This window comes from Bombus terrestris, chromosome 7 (genome assembly GCF_910591885.1).
Source record: "Bombus terrestris chromosome 7, iyBomTerr1.2, whole genome shotgun sequence".
In the NCBI taxonomy this organism is placed as follows: Eukaryota; Metazoa; Arthropoda; class Insecta; order Hymenoptera; family Apidae; genus Bombus; species Bombus terrestris.
In genome coordinates, this window is record NC_063275.1 from 7,545,900 (window position 1) to 7,559,757 (window position 13,858).

The window sequence follows — 13,858 nt, forward strand, 5'->3', positions numbered from 1 at the left end:
AACTATTACGCGCCTAAAATTTCTAACGAAAACCCGACATATATATCATATAAATGACTTAAATATACGTACTTCTGCTTCAGGTATTCCTTTAAACCTTCGTGGAAAACGTTTTCTGTCAAGATGTGTGACATCATTCGAATAACTGACGCCGCTGCAAAGATATGGATACACATTAGAGATTGGTTTTTATTAATTCATGATCATTATTCAGTAGCGATTATTTATGTTTATTATTCATTATTCAAAACATGCATATGTAAACAATATCTAGATTTCTTCCAGGATCAAATGATATACATCTGTATATGCATCTTATTTGTTTTTTTTTTTAGTTTTAGTTTTGTTAATTGCATTGTTATTAAGCATTGCAAAAGAGAAATAGTAAAAATTCTTTTCAATTTAAGCATTTCTCATGTTAAAAAATGCTTCACCAAATGAGTCGCGTACGTTTCATATGTTTCATTTAAAAATTTTGAATAAATTCAGCAATAAAAGATATTGACCGTTCACTGTTCCATTATATGTAAATATGAATATTACGCAGACCATTGTCGACTTATATCATTCTTTTTTAAATTATACGATAATCTTCTAACTACAAGGAGCGATGTAAGATAGCAAATTATATTGATAATAATATTTTAGTCTTTGAATAAATATCCTTGTTCTCATATTCGATTATATTTCTTGAAGCAAAAATGATAATGGTAAAAATCTTTTATAATAATTATATTTTTTAGATTTTATAATATCAATATAATGCAATAAAACAGTAGGTACGATTCTTTTCCAGTTAACTCTATATGCGATGTGTGTGCAACGTCAACAAATATCTACACCCGACTCGAGAAACCTGAACTACCTTGCACACGACACCAACTCACAAACCAAAGGAATATGAATTCGACATGTAGGCATAAGATAAACCAATATCTAGAAGGGCTGGTCTTGATCGAGGCTTCAGTCTTTCGGTAACGGTCTAATCGCAAACTTATAATCTTATTATAGAATAAAGGTATATCGAATTCTGGTTCAAGAAACCAACATTTTTTTATTATTATTTTCCTGTCATTTTTACGTGACACGTGCAAAAAATTTTTAACTTATAAATACTATTAGCAAATAATGCATTTTCACCATTAATGATTTTTCTAATTCATTTATTTTTTCTAATGCTTTAGAACTGGAAAATCTGGCGATTGTGATGTTCATCTTTACATTAACGTCTTGAGCTTAGAAAATCATTTCCATTAGATTAGAGAAAATGTTGTCATAAGAACAGAGAGATATTCAATAAATTAATCTACAATCCTCAAGAAATTCCACCTCTAAAGTCCATTCTTCCATTAAAAGTTTGCTTACCATTTACAATGTTACATTATCATATTTGTGTTAGATTGCTAAATATTCTACTAGTATTACATTTTCGTAAAACACTTTTCAACTTTATCATTAAGTAATTTATTTAATGCAATATAATGAACTTATTTTTTCCAATTTTAATGTAGACAAGTAAAGTACTTCTTTTTTAAAATATTTCTCGTATTTTTATTGACAAGATATTAATTTGTTTCAATAATCTGCGCTATGTAGCTTGATATTATTCTCTTTGAACGTTTGTTCTTCATAGAAATTATTAATATTAATAATTAATAAATTAATTGCCATACTAATAATATATTCAAGAAATATAATCAACGCCATTCTAATGTATCTCCACTAGAACTCAAAAGTATCCTGCAATTTAATTAGAGTATCACAGTTAATAATTATGTGTTAATAAATAATGACGATATTCTGTATTAGTATTATAATATTATGACAGCAAAATTACTTATAAATAACTAATAGATATGGAATCAACTAATTTGATTTGTGGAGTGAAACCAGTTATGATACATTTTTTTAACAAAATTTTTACCATGACGTTATGGAGAGCTTATTTATCCTCAAACTGCATACATATGTAGTCTGTAGTCTGTAGCTGTAGTCATAAATGAAATAGAAAAGTTTTTCCATAAAATATAATTTAATGAATTGAAACTTATAATATAATTTATTCAAGCAATAGTTATTCTAATCTAATACTTCTTATCATATTTCAAATTTTAGGAAACTGTAGTAGACGAAAGGCCTAAGAGATATCTGGAGAACTATAAACAACGTCGCGAGAAAGCCGAAGTACCAAGAGGCTCAACAATGTACCATCGATCCTTCAATAGAATACAGACGACACCAAATTTACAGCACGCAATGAACATTAATCACAGTAACACCAACACCTTTGGTAGTCGAAGCTACGCGCAAGTAAACAACCAATCGCCACCCTTGGACAACCAAAATCAGAACAATAACAGCAACGACATTGCTGACAATTAAGTAGGCGACTGATCTAAGGGTAGAAACCCGGTAAAGAGATGTTAACTGTTCGAAAGATGAAAAATCATTGAAGTTTAGTGACGATGTTGTGGCGGATGAAAGCTAGTGATGGGTTGGTCTATGATCACGAAAACAGCTGATTTGTTAAGGGCAAGTTTTAGTTAGGATTGTTTTTTTCTTCCTTTTGTTTAATTCTTTACTAGATTATATCTCTTGTGAGGTCTGCTGGGTGTTTCCTTTTCAGTCTTCTTTCCATGTTTGAGGTGTTGATCGTTTTCGCAGCTAGCTGGTTCGAATTTCTTGCTATTCTTGCCTTATATCTTTCCGCATAGCTGCTGATTGCTTGCTTAACCGTTGGTATTCCCAGGTCCCTCCGTATATCCTCGTTTCTGACATACCAGGGTGCGTATACTATTGTTCTGAGAATGCTAGCTTGTATTGTCTCTATTTTGTTTATATGGTTCATTGCTGCTGTCCCCTATAGTGGTATTCCGTACGTCCATATTTCTTTTATGATAGTTTTGATATTTTTAATTTATTTTCTATGCTTAATTTGGATTTTCGACTTGTTAGCCAATGTATTTGTCTCCTCGTTGTCCATCTTTTGTCTATTACTGATTTAGTATGCTGTTTCCAAGTGAGTTGTCTATCTAAATAGAGTCCTAGGTATTTGACCTGTTTTGTTTGTGTTATATGCGTGCCGTTCAGTAGGATGTTTGGTAGTATCTTTTTTCGTAGCGTGAATGTAATATGGTTGCATTTATTGGGGTTTGCTTTTATTTGTTTTTCTTGTAGACACTTTTCTATTTTTGTGGTATGTTCTTGTAGCAATTTGACTGCTGATTCTGGGTTAGTGTGTATGACTAGTACAGCTGTGTCGTCCGCGAATATCAGTATTTTGCTATTGGAAGTTGGTTTGCTATTGGTATGTTGGCCGTGTATAATGTGTATAGTATTGGTATATGTGTATAGTATTAAGACGCTTCCTTGCGGAACCCCTACCTTCATGTCTTTAGCTTCAGAGTATGTGTCCTTGATTTTTATTAAGAAGGTTCTGCTGCTCAAGTAAGATTTTATTAATTGGTGCATTTGTTCCGGGAATTGTTTCCTGATTGTTTGTAGTAGGCCTTTGTGGTTTATTTTCTCAAATGCTTTCTCTATGTCCATAAAGAGGGCTTGTGCAGTATTGTCTGTTTTCTAGTGCTAGTATTATTTCGTTAATGAGCCTGTGCATTTGGACCGTGCCGCGTGGTGAAAGTCCTGCAGAATATCCGCTACATAGTGCAACGAGAAGGCGAACACGGGGGGCCGCGTACAACTTCCACTGCAGGCGTCCACATGAAGTGGTGTATCGTTGATGTTAGTGATGTAAGTGAGAGCAGTGAAGATGAGCACTTCTGAGGGCAGATGTGATGGTCAGGAATGGTTGAATGTTGTGTCGTAAGAAAAAAAACCTGATTAGAGATCGATCAAAACAGTGTCGTCTGTCCTTCGGTTGTTATTACACAGAGAAAAAGCCTATGTGACTAAAGTCACCTAGTTCTTGCGGAGTGTTAACAGGATGGGATTAAAATAACGCTGATAGAGGTAGACGATTTGAATTCAAAGAGTTGTTGATCGAGAAACGTTGAGCCGTTGATCGGAAAGCGTTGAGCGGTTAATCAAGAAGTGAGAGTGTGTCGAGAGGTCAGAGTTAATCGAGGAGTCGAAGAGTAGAATTATTAGCATTGCCGTGTTGCGAGAGTTGTTAGCGTTGTTGAAAGATTGAGTGCTTAGCGTTGTGAAGTTGCGTGACTTACTAGCGTAGCTGAGAGATTGAGCTGTTAGCTTGTCGAGTTGCGAGAGCGGTCGAATTAAGGTAAGAGTGTTACATTTAGTTCAACTTAAACATCCATCGTTTTCTGTCTAATTAATATCTGTATAACTAATTTATTGTAAATAAATTACAAATTATAAATAGTGTGAGGAAAAATCTATACCTGAATTTCCTCGATACTACAAGTGGATGCCTGTGGAGTGTTTGTTTCGGAATCCAAATTGATGATCTGGTACTAATTTTTTCTTTTCTATTATCGATTTTATGCGATCATATATTATTTTTACCAGTATTTTGGAAAACACTGCAAGTAGCGATATTGGTCTGTAAGATGCAGTTTGGTGTGGGTCTTTGCCTGGTTTAGGTAACATTATGATCTGTGCTAGTTTCCATAGTTTAGGAAAGTATTGGATTTTTAATATTGCATTGAGTATTATGGTCACTAGTCTTATCGCTCTTGGCCGAAGGTTCTTCAAGATTTTGCCATTGATCAGGTCGATTGCTGGTACTTTGTTGTTTTTTGTTTTCTCGATTATGTTTCTGATTTCTTGTGCTGCTGTTTTAGGTATGGTACTAGTTTCCCTGCGGTGTTGTTTAGTAGTTCAAGGGGGGGAGGGTCTATTATTTCAGCATCTATGTAGATTGGTGGTGGTTTAGCGATACCGATTATTGGTTTTTCAACTGAATCTGTTACTCTCTCTTCTGGCAGCGCGCTAAATGAGTTTCGGAGATTGATTTCTTGTAGCCATTGTTGCTTATCTGCTACTATTGCTTTCCTACAGCTTATGCATGGTGTTACTTTTCGTTTTTTGCTGGAAGTTACCACCTTCCAGCTATCCTCATGGTGGGTTAGTTCGTAGTTCTCATCATTGTTTTGTGTTGTTTCCATGTCTATTTCGTTTATAACTGCACACCCTTGTTCTTCGTTTATTGATTGCCTTGGGATGGTAGAGCTTGTGTCTCTATTTATGTATAATGTTTCGCCTTTACTTGTAATTTTTATTGGTGGAATTTGCATTTTCCACCATTTGGCGATGGCTGATTACGTTACCGCTTTCTCTTCCATTTGCCGCACTTTCACTGAAGCACTGTTTCGCACATCCGTTTAGATCGGCTGCTCGGGCAGAACTAGAATGCTTAAAGTGCTTCATGAAAGTATGTGAACACTTGCCGTAGAAAATTTTTGAAAATTATGGATAGATATATTATGTACGTTATTCGAACCTTTTTGAAATTTCATTGATGAAACATAACTACCTGATTATGTTGGTAAAATTTGTAATCAACTCAAAAGTATAATTAGAGGTAATTTATTGCAAGAAATATACTTATTGCAAGTAAAAAATAACGAACAGCGTAAATAGTGCAATGAATAATTGACTGTTGGAATACTTGGTTAATCTTTGCAAAGTCTATACTTGTAATAAACATTTTGTAACTTTCTATTTAAATATTTTATCAAAAGATCTTTTTATAAATCGTACCAATATAATCGTACGAGTTCATATATTTTCGCGAATTATAGCGTATGTATTGTACTTCATGAGCAACAACGTGTGTATTTTATTTCGATGATTCCGCATGAAGAATTTAAATTTGGTAAAAATTACTAACAGATCCGTTATAGGACGTCTCTCAACTATTTATTGTCGAAAGTCTCACCTTTTATTTTTGCCAGATAATGTTTTGGCTTAAGGTTTAATATATTAATTAATTGATAAAATACATAGGTACCTATTATCTCTTGCCCTTGACATTTGCCAATAAATAGAAATTATTAATGGTCACATCGTATTCGTTTATATCTTTTATCTGATGTTAAAAATGTTGCGTCGAACTTTGCTCTGAATATTCTCGAACATATGTATTGGGAATTACTTCTAATAACAATGAGAAAATCTCTTACCTTTCTGATACGCAATATCGTCGAACAAGTTACTAATTTCTTCAGGCGTGTTCGCGTCCATGTTCATGGGACGCGAATTTTCACCTGCATCTACAATGAAAGCGTTTCCTTGTATGTTGTCAACGACAAACACTTCGTCTAATCGCCATTCGGGTAGTACCTACATATATATTACAAATGTACTAGATATGATACAAGAATACGTTTAAAGTATTCGGCGAGAATTTAATGGTGAAAGATATATTAGTTGTTAATTGATGTAGAGGTCAGAAACATACGTAGAATGCATAGCTATGTTAATAGTCATATAAAATATAAGCAACTGATAATTGAAATTTTGAATGCAACAGAAATTTATTATCGAATTTATAACAATTCTATTATAACAAATTAATAGATTATAAGTAGAAGACACATTTATTACACTTACTTTATGAATAATAATGTATTGGAAGTAGTTTGCAAATCCTTCATTCAACCAAATCCACGTCCACCATTCTGGACTAACAAGATTTCCAAACCACTGATGCGTAAATTCGTGAGCTATAATCGTAGTTATACTTTGCTTCATATAAGTTGTGGTAACACCGTCTTGATAAAGAAGAGCGGACTCCCTGAAATGAAGAGTTTCGATCGAAGTTTGCCATCAAAAATATAATATTTTTTAACTAGATTTTAATATTGTATTAGTTGCAGATATATATATGAGATATGACTATTTTTAAAATTTATTTACTGTCACTGAGATTTGCACTTAGAATTTTCTTAATCTGGAATTTAGGGCAAGGCTCTTTATATTTGGAACAATTTAAAAGAATGTATTTAACGTTAGCCTAGCAGTTGTAAACGTTATTCGTTGCTGAATTTGATTACTAAACTAGATATACATATGTATAAACCTTATGTAGACAAAAAGCCATGACATTTGGTTTTCTTAAAAATAAAATTTCTAGTTTTATGAAAGCGCATCATTAAAACTCTACTGGTATGTTATTTGTTTGATTCATCATCCATTCCTAAAAACTTTCATACGCTATGGTCGAAAATTCGATGAGTTCGCCCTTGAAATTTGAACTTTGACCTGCTAAATCGAATTGTGATTTTGATCAACTTTGATTACGTGCTGCAACAATTACATGTAAGTGACGAGGCCCCAATTCTCTGTAGCGCCTAGCGGAAAGTCCTCCAGCGATACCTGATCCATTTTTGGTATATAATGGGTGAAATTGATGGCGGTATATTCATTTAAAGCGTCTAGCAATTCTTTACTCTTCTCTAAGACGTAATGTGTCTGATTCACTGCCTGTGGCTTAGTACACACCCTGAACATACCATCTTCGTTGCATTCATACTTGGAGACTATGAATGCCACTAAATAAGTGGATATCCGAGGAGTTGTTTTGAACTTAGTTGTCGCCATGTCGTTTTCCACTTTTGGTTCTTCAACTGGCAACGGAGGCATGTTTGAAATCGCATGGTAAGATTTCGGATGGGTTATAGAAATGTTGAAGCGTGCCTTGAAAGCAGGCTCATCCCAACAAGGGAATGCTAACCGTGCACCTGTTGGCTCGAAATGAGTTGCAGCCACATATCTGCAACATGAAAATAAAGTTCTCGAAAATATTGATCGTTTCGAGCAAAAAATGAGCGAGAAAATGCAACAGTTAGTCGTAATTTTTCTTTACGCTTTATTAAGAGAAATGATGGTGTGCAAAAGATTCTGGCCAATTAGGTTCAAAATGAACTATTCAACTAATTTTAAATAATATTACATAATTTCATAACAGCGTTTATTTCTTGTATTGGTTTCTTTTATTTATCATGCTCTTATACTCAATATTATCAAAATTCTTTTTAATACCAATAAAAAATTATATGAATGAAATTACAAAATGAATATAAATGAATATATATAAAATGAAAAATTTATCTAAGAGATGGCTTGCGAACTATATAAGAAGGTATTCTTACATTAGATTGCCATTTTTGTCGGCAGATCTGATCCTGTAAAATCCTGTTAATTGATCGTTCACGACTCCAGAATAGCTCACAGTAAGCAAGTATTGGTTTCCCTTCTTAAGCTTGTCATCAAGCGTAATAATTAAGAATTCATGTACTTCGTCAGATGTAAAACTATTCACCTTAATAGCAGCTTTGTTTAAATCGTGCAGGGTAATATTCTTGACAGTGAGGTTCTTCATGTTCAGTGTTATTGACTGGGCATCCTGAATTTCAGCTACAATGTAGATCTTCACTTCACCGGTAAATTTGAAGTCTGTTTCTGATAAATTTGAATTCAAATTCACTGTCAAATCTAGCTCATAAAAATTTGGTTTGGCTTCTACTGGTAGTTTATAGCTTGGTTCGTCGACTTGAGAGCTGATCACGTCTCCAAGTAGAAGATTCGTGAAAATCAGATTGATAAGGAACAGTATCAATATTCTTGCCATTTTGGATCGATTCGGCAAACAAGCGCATCCATTGGAAGACCCACAATTCGTTTATTTTCTATTTTGTAAAATATATTATTTATTTATATATTATTCTTTCGGCTCGTGAATGTTGATGAAATTTCTTTACTCGATTTTACTTCTAAATCACGCGAAATGTTAATTTGGGCGTATGTAATTAAATACTACACCAGAATCGTCTGCAACCTGCAATAGATTTTCAATGTACATTTGTATCTAACGTTTCAGCTCGGTTGCAAATATTTATGAGTTACGAATGAGAAGATAATAACGTAAGAAATATAGATGGAATCGTATACGCGTAATCCAATGAATGATTTAGTGATAAGAAGAAAACTTAATAACTTCCTTAATAGTTCCGATCATTATGACTTTCATATTTCGATCGAAATAGAAATTAATATTTTGGTAACAATTTCTCGAAATCGTCGGAAAATAAGGAATTCATTAATTTAAATGGATTAAAAAGTGTATAAATTAAATCGTACGTAAACGCCCAATTTTGGTCTTTAATGCGTAAAATAATGTAAAACACGGTGAATGAAAAATAAATACTGGCATTTCATCGATATCTCAAATTTTCTAATGCTGAAGAACTCTAAAATTTAAGAAGACCTCTTTTATTACATCAGAAATATATTTTTTTATATTTAAATCGTTTTTCTTCATATAATTTTGTAGTGGAACATGAGTCAAAGGACATTACGAATCATGTTCTGGTTTTGCCTCATATTGTCGAGACCGTTAGATTATGAGTAATGTAAAAGCAAATAAACTCCGGGCAAAACAATGTCACCGCTACGCGCAACCGTCGAACAACGACAAATTTAAATGTTCCGGCTCTCCTCCAATCGGTATAAATATACGGACGCGATCGCGAGCGAAAATATAAGAATATAAGAGTATAAGGCGATTAGCTGCGAATTATCGAATGGTCTGTATCGACATTAACGAGTATCTTGTCGCGTAAAAAAGAAATTCTCTTGATGATACAAAAAACTTTATTTCTCAAGAGTCCAAGACCCTTGGGTACGACTTACAATGTTCAAGTATCGGCTCACAGTTTAGACTAACTTAGTCATCAATATTCGGGGTTTATATACTATGCAAGGACAACGGAATAGATGGTGGGGGTATTGTTTTTGGAAATTCTTTACCAGGGTGGCGATGTGTCGCCTAAAGTGACGTCAGTGTAGAAGATTTTGGGGTTACAATCTCCGCGACGAACGATAATGAGATTTATATTGTATCAAGGACTCTGTACACGTATATTTATTCATTTTAAATATACTTGACAAACGGCTACGATTTTATTTTGGCTTTCCTTACTAGTCAATACTTAACACGACCAATCCACAACAATTTTATACGCAAATTATGAATTATGGTCGTTTCTTCATGCCGATTAATTTCCTTGTAGATTGTGGATTTTTATACAAATTCATATTATTTTGAACACAAGTAAATGAATAAAATCCAAATAGAAATATGTTTCATCTATTAAAAATTACTGTAATATCGCGGAAAATTGAGGTATACATTTTTCCTCATACTACTTATAATTTATAATTTATTTACAATAAAGAAACTAAACAGATATTAATTAGGCTGAGAACAATGATGGTTTAACTGGAACTGAACGTAACAACCTTATTTTACTTCAAGCACTCTCGCAACTCGACAACGCTAACAACTCTACTCTTCGGCTTCCCGACTAGCTTTGTCCTCTCGGTCAACACTCTTTGAACCCAAATCGAACCCCTCCATTAGCGTTATTTTTTCTTTTCTTTAATCTTATCATGCCAACGCACCGCAAGAACTAGGTGACCTTAGTCATATAGGCTTTTTTCCCTATGTAAACTAACATTGTTTGGAGGACAGACGACATTGTTTTGATCGAATTCTAATCAGGCTTTTTTTACGATACTACATTACAACCAGTGCTCCGTTTTAGATATTTTATATTTATTTGTATTTATATACGTCGGAGATGAAAGGACACCGAAGCCTTCCCTTTGGAACTTTGGAAAAATCTCCTAACATTGTAATCTAGATTCTAATGATAGCCGCAATTAAGCAATTGTGGTTATTCAATCCGATTGTATTTTTTTCTTATTCATTTCTTTTTATTCACAATTTGTTCAATTTGGACATTTGGAAGAATTAACTGTTTGATTATCATGTGGCTGACTACCCCCAGCGGGGTACCATCCGCGCGTTTACTTGATTATATCCTTTGTGAGGTCTGCTGAGTGTTTCCTTTTCAGTCTTCTTTCCATGTTTGAGGTGTTGATCGTTTCCGCAGCTAGCCGGTTCGGGTTTGTTGCTATTCTTGCCATATATCTTTCCGCATAACTGCTGATTGCTTGCTTGACCGTTGGTATTCCCAGGTCCCTCCGTATATCCTCCTTTCTGACATACCAGGGTGCGTTTATTATTGTTCTAAGAATTCTAGCTTGTATTATCTCGATTTTGTTTATATGGTCCATTGCTGCTGTCCCCTATAGTGGTATTCCGTACGTCCAGATTGGTTTTATGATTGTTTTGATATTTTTAATTTATTTTCTATACTTAATTTGAATTTTCGACTTGTTTGCCAATGCATTTGTCTCCTCGTTGTCTATATTTTTCTATAACTGATTTAGTATGCTGCTTCCATGTGAGTTGTGTATCTAAAGGGAACCTTTAAGGGTGCCTTTTTTGTGTTATGTGCATGTCGTTCAGTAGGATGTTTGGTGGTATCTGTTTTTGCAGTGTGAATGTAATATGGTTGCATTTGTTGGGATTTGCTTTTATTTGTTTATCTTGCAGCCACTTTTCGATTTTTGTATTATGTGATGTAGTAATTGGACTGCTGATTCTGGGTTAGTGTGCCTGACTAGTACAGCTGTGTCTTCCGCGAATGTCTGTATTTTGCTATTGGTAGTTGTTGATATGTTGGCCGTGTATATGTATACCATTGGTTCTAAGCCGCTTCCTTGCGGAACCCCTGCCTTCATGTCTTTAGCTTCAGAATATGTGTCCTTGATTTTTATTACGAAGGTTCTGCTGCTTAAGTAAGATTTTATTAATTGGTGTATTTCTTTCGGCGATTGTTTACTGATTGCTTGTAGTACGCTTTCGTGGTTTTTTTTGTCAAATGCTTTCTCTATGTCCATAAAGAGGGCCGTGCAGTATCGTTTCTTATTATCACTGCGGTATCATATATGGTGTAGTATGGTATTTTCATTTAGTTTTTTGGAGTGAAGCGTGTTTCTGAAACAAGTTGTATTTTCAAGCTTTCGCGGGGAGACGCGGTCGTTCGAATACGCGTCAACGGGAGTCGTAAATTCCCGTTACGATTAGAATAATCGACACCACGAATAGTTCGATCCCCTTATTTCGGTTAGGATAATAGGGGTAGTTGTGGTATAACACTGGGAGTCACAGAGTTATAAAGATACATATTTCCAACACTTTATACAATCACACAAAGTAGTAACGCCGTTGATTAGGATATAGATAACGAAGAGAAGGATTATTCTTAGATGAGAGAATGAGAGCTATAGGAGTTTTAGGCCTGTGAGAGCTGTAGGAGCTGTCGGACTCCTGAATACTGTGAGAGCAGTAGGAGGCTCTAGGCCTTGTAGGCACTTTGAGAGCCGCAGGAAGACTCTGAGAGATATAGGAACGGTGAGAGCAATAGGGATTGCAGGAACTCTAGGCACCGTGAGAGATGAAGGAACTCTGAAGTTTATTCTAATGTGAGTATGGAGGAAAACTCGGTATGGGTGTGCCCTTTGAACAAAGAACGCGGATTCGTTGCTTACATTTTTAGTTAGGAAAGTGAGGGCAATGATCCGCGATGCCGATTGGTTGTGACCAATGTTAGGGAAGAAGATAGAAGGAAGAAGCCTCCTACCAACTTGGGTCCTAGGCGACATATTTTATAGGGAAACTCAGATTTTCCGCTAGGCAATTATTTCGTTTTTCCCATTAGGTAACTACTTCCTTTCTCCTTCCTTCTTCTTCTTAAGAACACGTAATAAACCCAAGGACCCTTCTAAGAAACAAGCTGAAAACACTTCTAGAATTGGAAAGTCTTTTCAGGCAAACAGCTTGACTTAAACCATATGTGCGAACAATGCAGTTAGGATTTTGACTTTATGGTGGGTCCTTGGGTCTATGGAAGGTTCGAAGGACGGCACGTAGACCGTCGGCTGTCAAGCCGCGCGGTATGGAGTGCAGATGTGTTGCGCGGCGGAACACAAGTAATATGTCGATATTGTTGTTATACAGGGATGTTTTAGTTTCTGCAGCCCGTTGTTGCAGGCCGCTTGAGTTCCAGGCTGCTATTTTCAGCGTGTCCGTTTTTATTTTTTGTTTAGCATGTTTGTAAGTAGTTGTAGCATGACTGTGATTCGTTGCGTTTGCTGTCTGAGAACTGCGTTTTGTTCGCTTATCTTTTTTGTTAGCATTCCGGTGTTTATGATGAATTGTTTGAGCATTTCCTTGATTTCTGTTATGTCGTTGCTGTTATTGTTCTGATTTTGGTTGGCTAGGGGTGGCGATTGGCTGATTACTTGCGCGTAGCTTCGACTACCAAAGGTATTAGTGTTACTGTGGTTTATGTTCATGGCATGCTGTAAATTTGATGTTGTCTCAGTTTCTGTGCTGTACTGTTGCGCTTGTAAGTTATTGTATGTTATTGTATGCATTGTATTGTGTTGTATGTTTCGTAGCGGCGGAAACAGTTTACGTTGCAGTTGTTTTCTGACTACAGAGTCCTTGTAGCTAGCTGGGCGGTTTCCATTGCAGTTGAAGCATTTTACTTCATTTATTTTTCCTACATATGCACAGTTTATTGTTAGGTGCTTTTCTGCGCATTTAACACACGCCGGGTTTCTGTTGCAGTAATGTTTTGCGTGTACATATTGCTGACACCGTATGCATTGCGGTATGTCATTTTTGTGTCCAGGTGGCTCCACTGTTACTATTGTGTTTAGAACTTTTTTGATTTCATATATCTCTTTCCGAATCTCTCCACGAATCCGACAATGTCGTGTCCTTAGACACCCCATCATAGTTCTCCTCTGCAGCATCATCGTGACGGAAAGTTTTTCTCTCGTGAGGTCTTTTTTTTTTTTTTTTTTTTTTATTTATTAAAATTCACAATTTGTCCAATTTGGACATTTGGTGGAATTTTTTAACGGTTAAATTAGCATGTTGGTGGCTACCCCCAGCGGGGTACCATCCTCGTGTTTCTTAGGTTGTGTCCTTTATAAGGTCTGCTGGGTGCTTCCT

At 35.2% G+C, this 13,858-nt stretch overlaps 1 protein-coding gene across 3 annotated transcripts in view; it reads right to left on the reverse strand.

Moving 5' to 3' along the window:
• Positions 1 to 10,243, reverse strand: part of LOC105666794 (aminopeptidase N-like) — a 28,692-nt gene extending 18,449 nt beyond the window's left edge. The window contains exons 1-6 of one of the 3 annotated variants that reach the window (XM_048407883.1): positions 10,225 to 10,243; positions 8,076 to 8,761; positions 7,241 to 7,696; positions 6,535 to 6,718; positions 6,105 to 6,264; positions 73 to 154 (exon numbers count right to left, since the gene is read on the reverse strand). In XM_048407883.1, the coding sequence (XP_048263840.1) occupies positions 73 to 154; positions 6,105 to 6,264; positions 6,535 to 6,718; positions 7,241 to 7,696; positions 8,076 to 8,554 (1,361 nt within the window). In that variant the 5' untranslated portion in view covers positions 8,555 to 8,761; positions 10,225 to 10,243. Of the gene's footprint in view, positions 1 to 72; positions 155 to 6,104; positions 6,265 to 6,534; positions 6,719 to 7,240; positions 7,697 to 8,075; positions 8,762 to 9,615; positions 9,742 to 10,224 lie in introns of those variants that run through there. The other 2 variants (XM_048407884.1, XM_048407882.1) reach the window with 2 other exon arrangements.
• Positions 10,244 to 13,858: the final 3,615 nt, after the last annotated feature.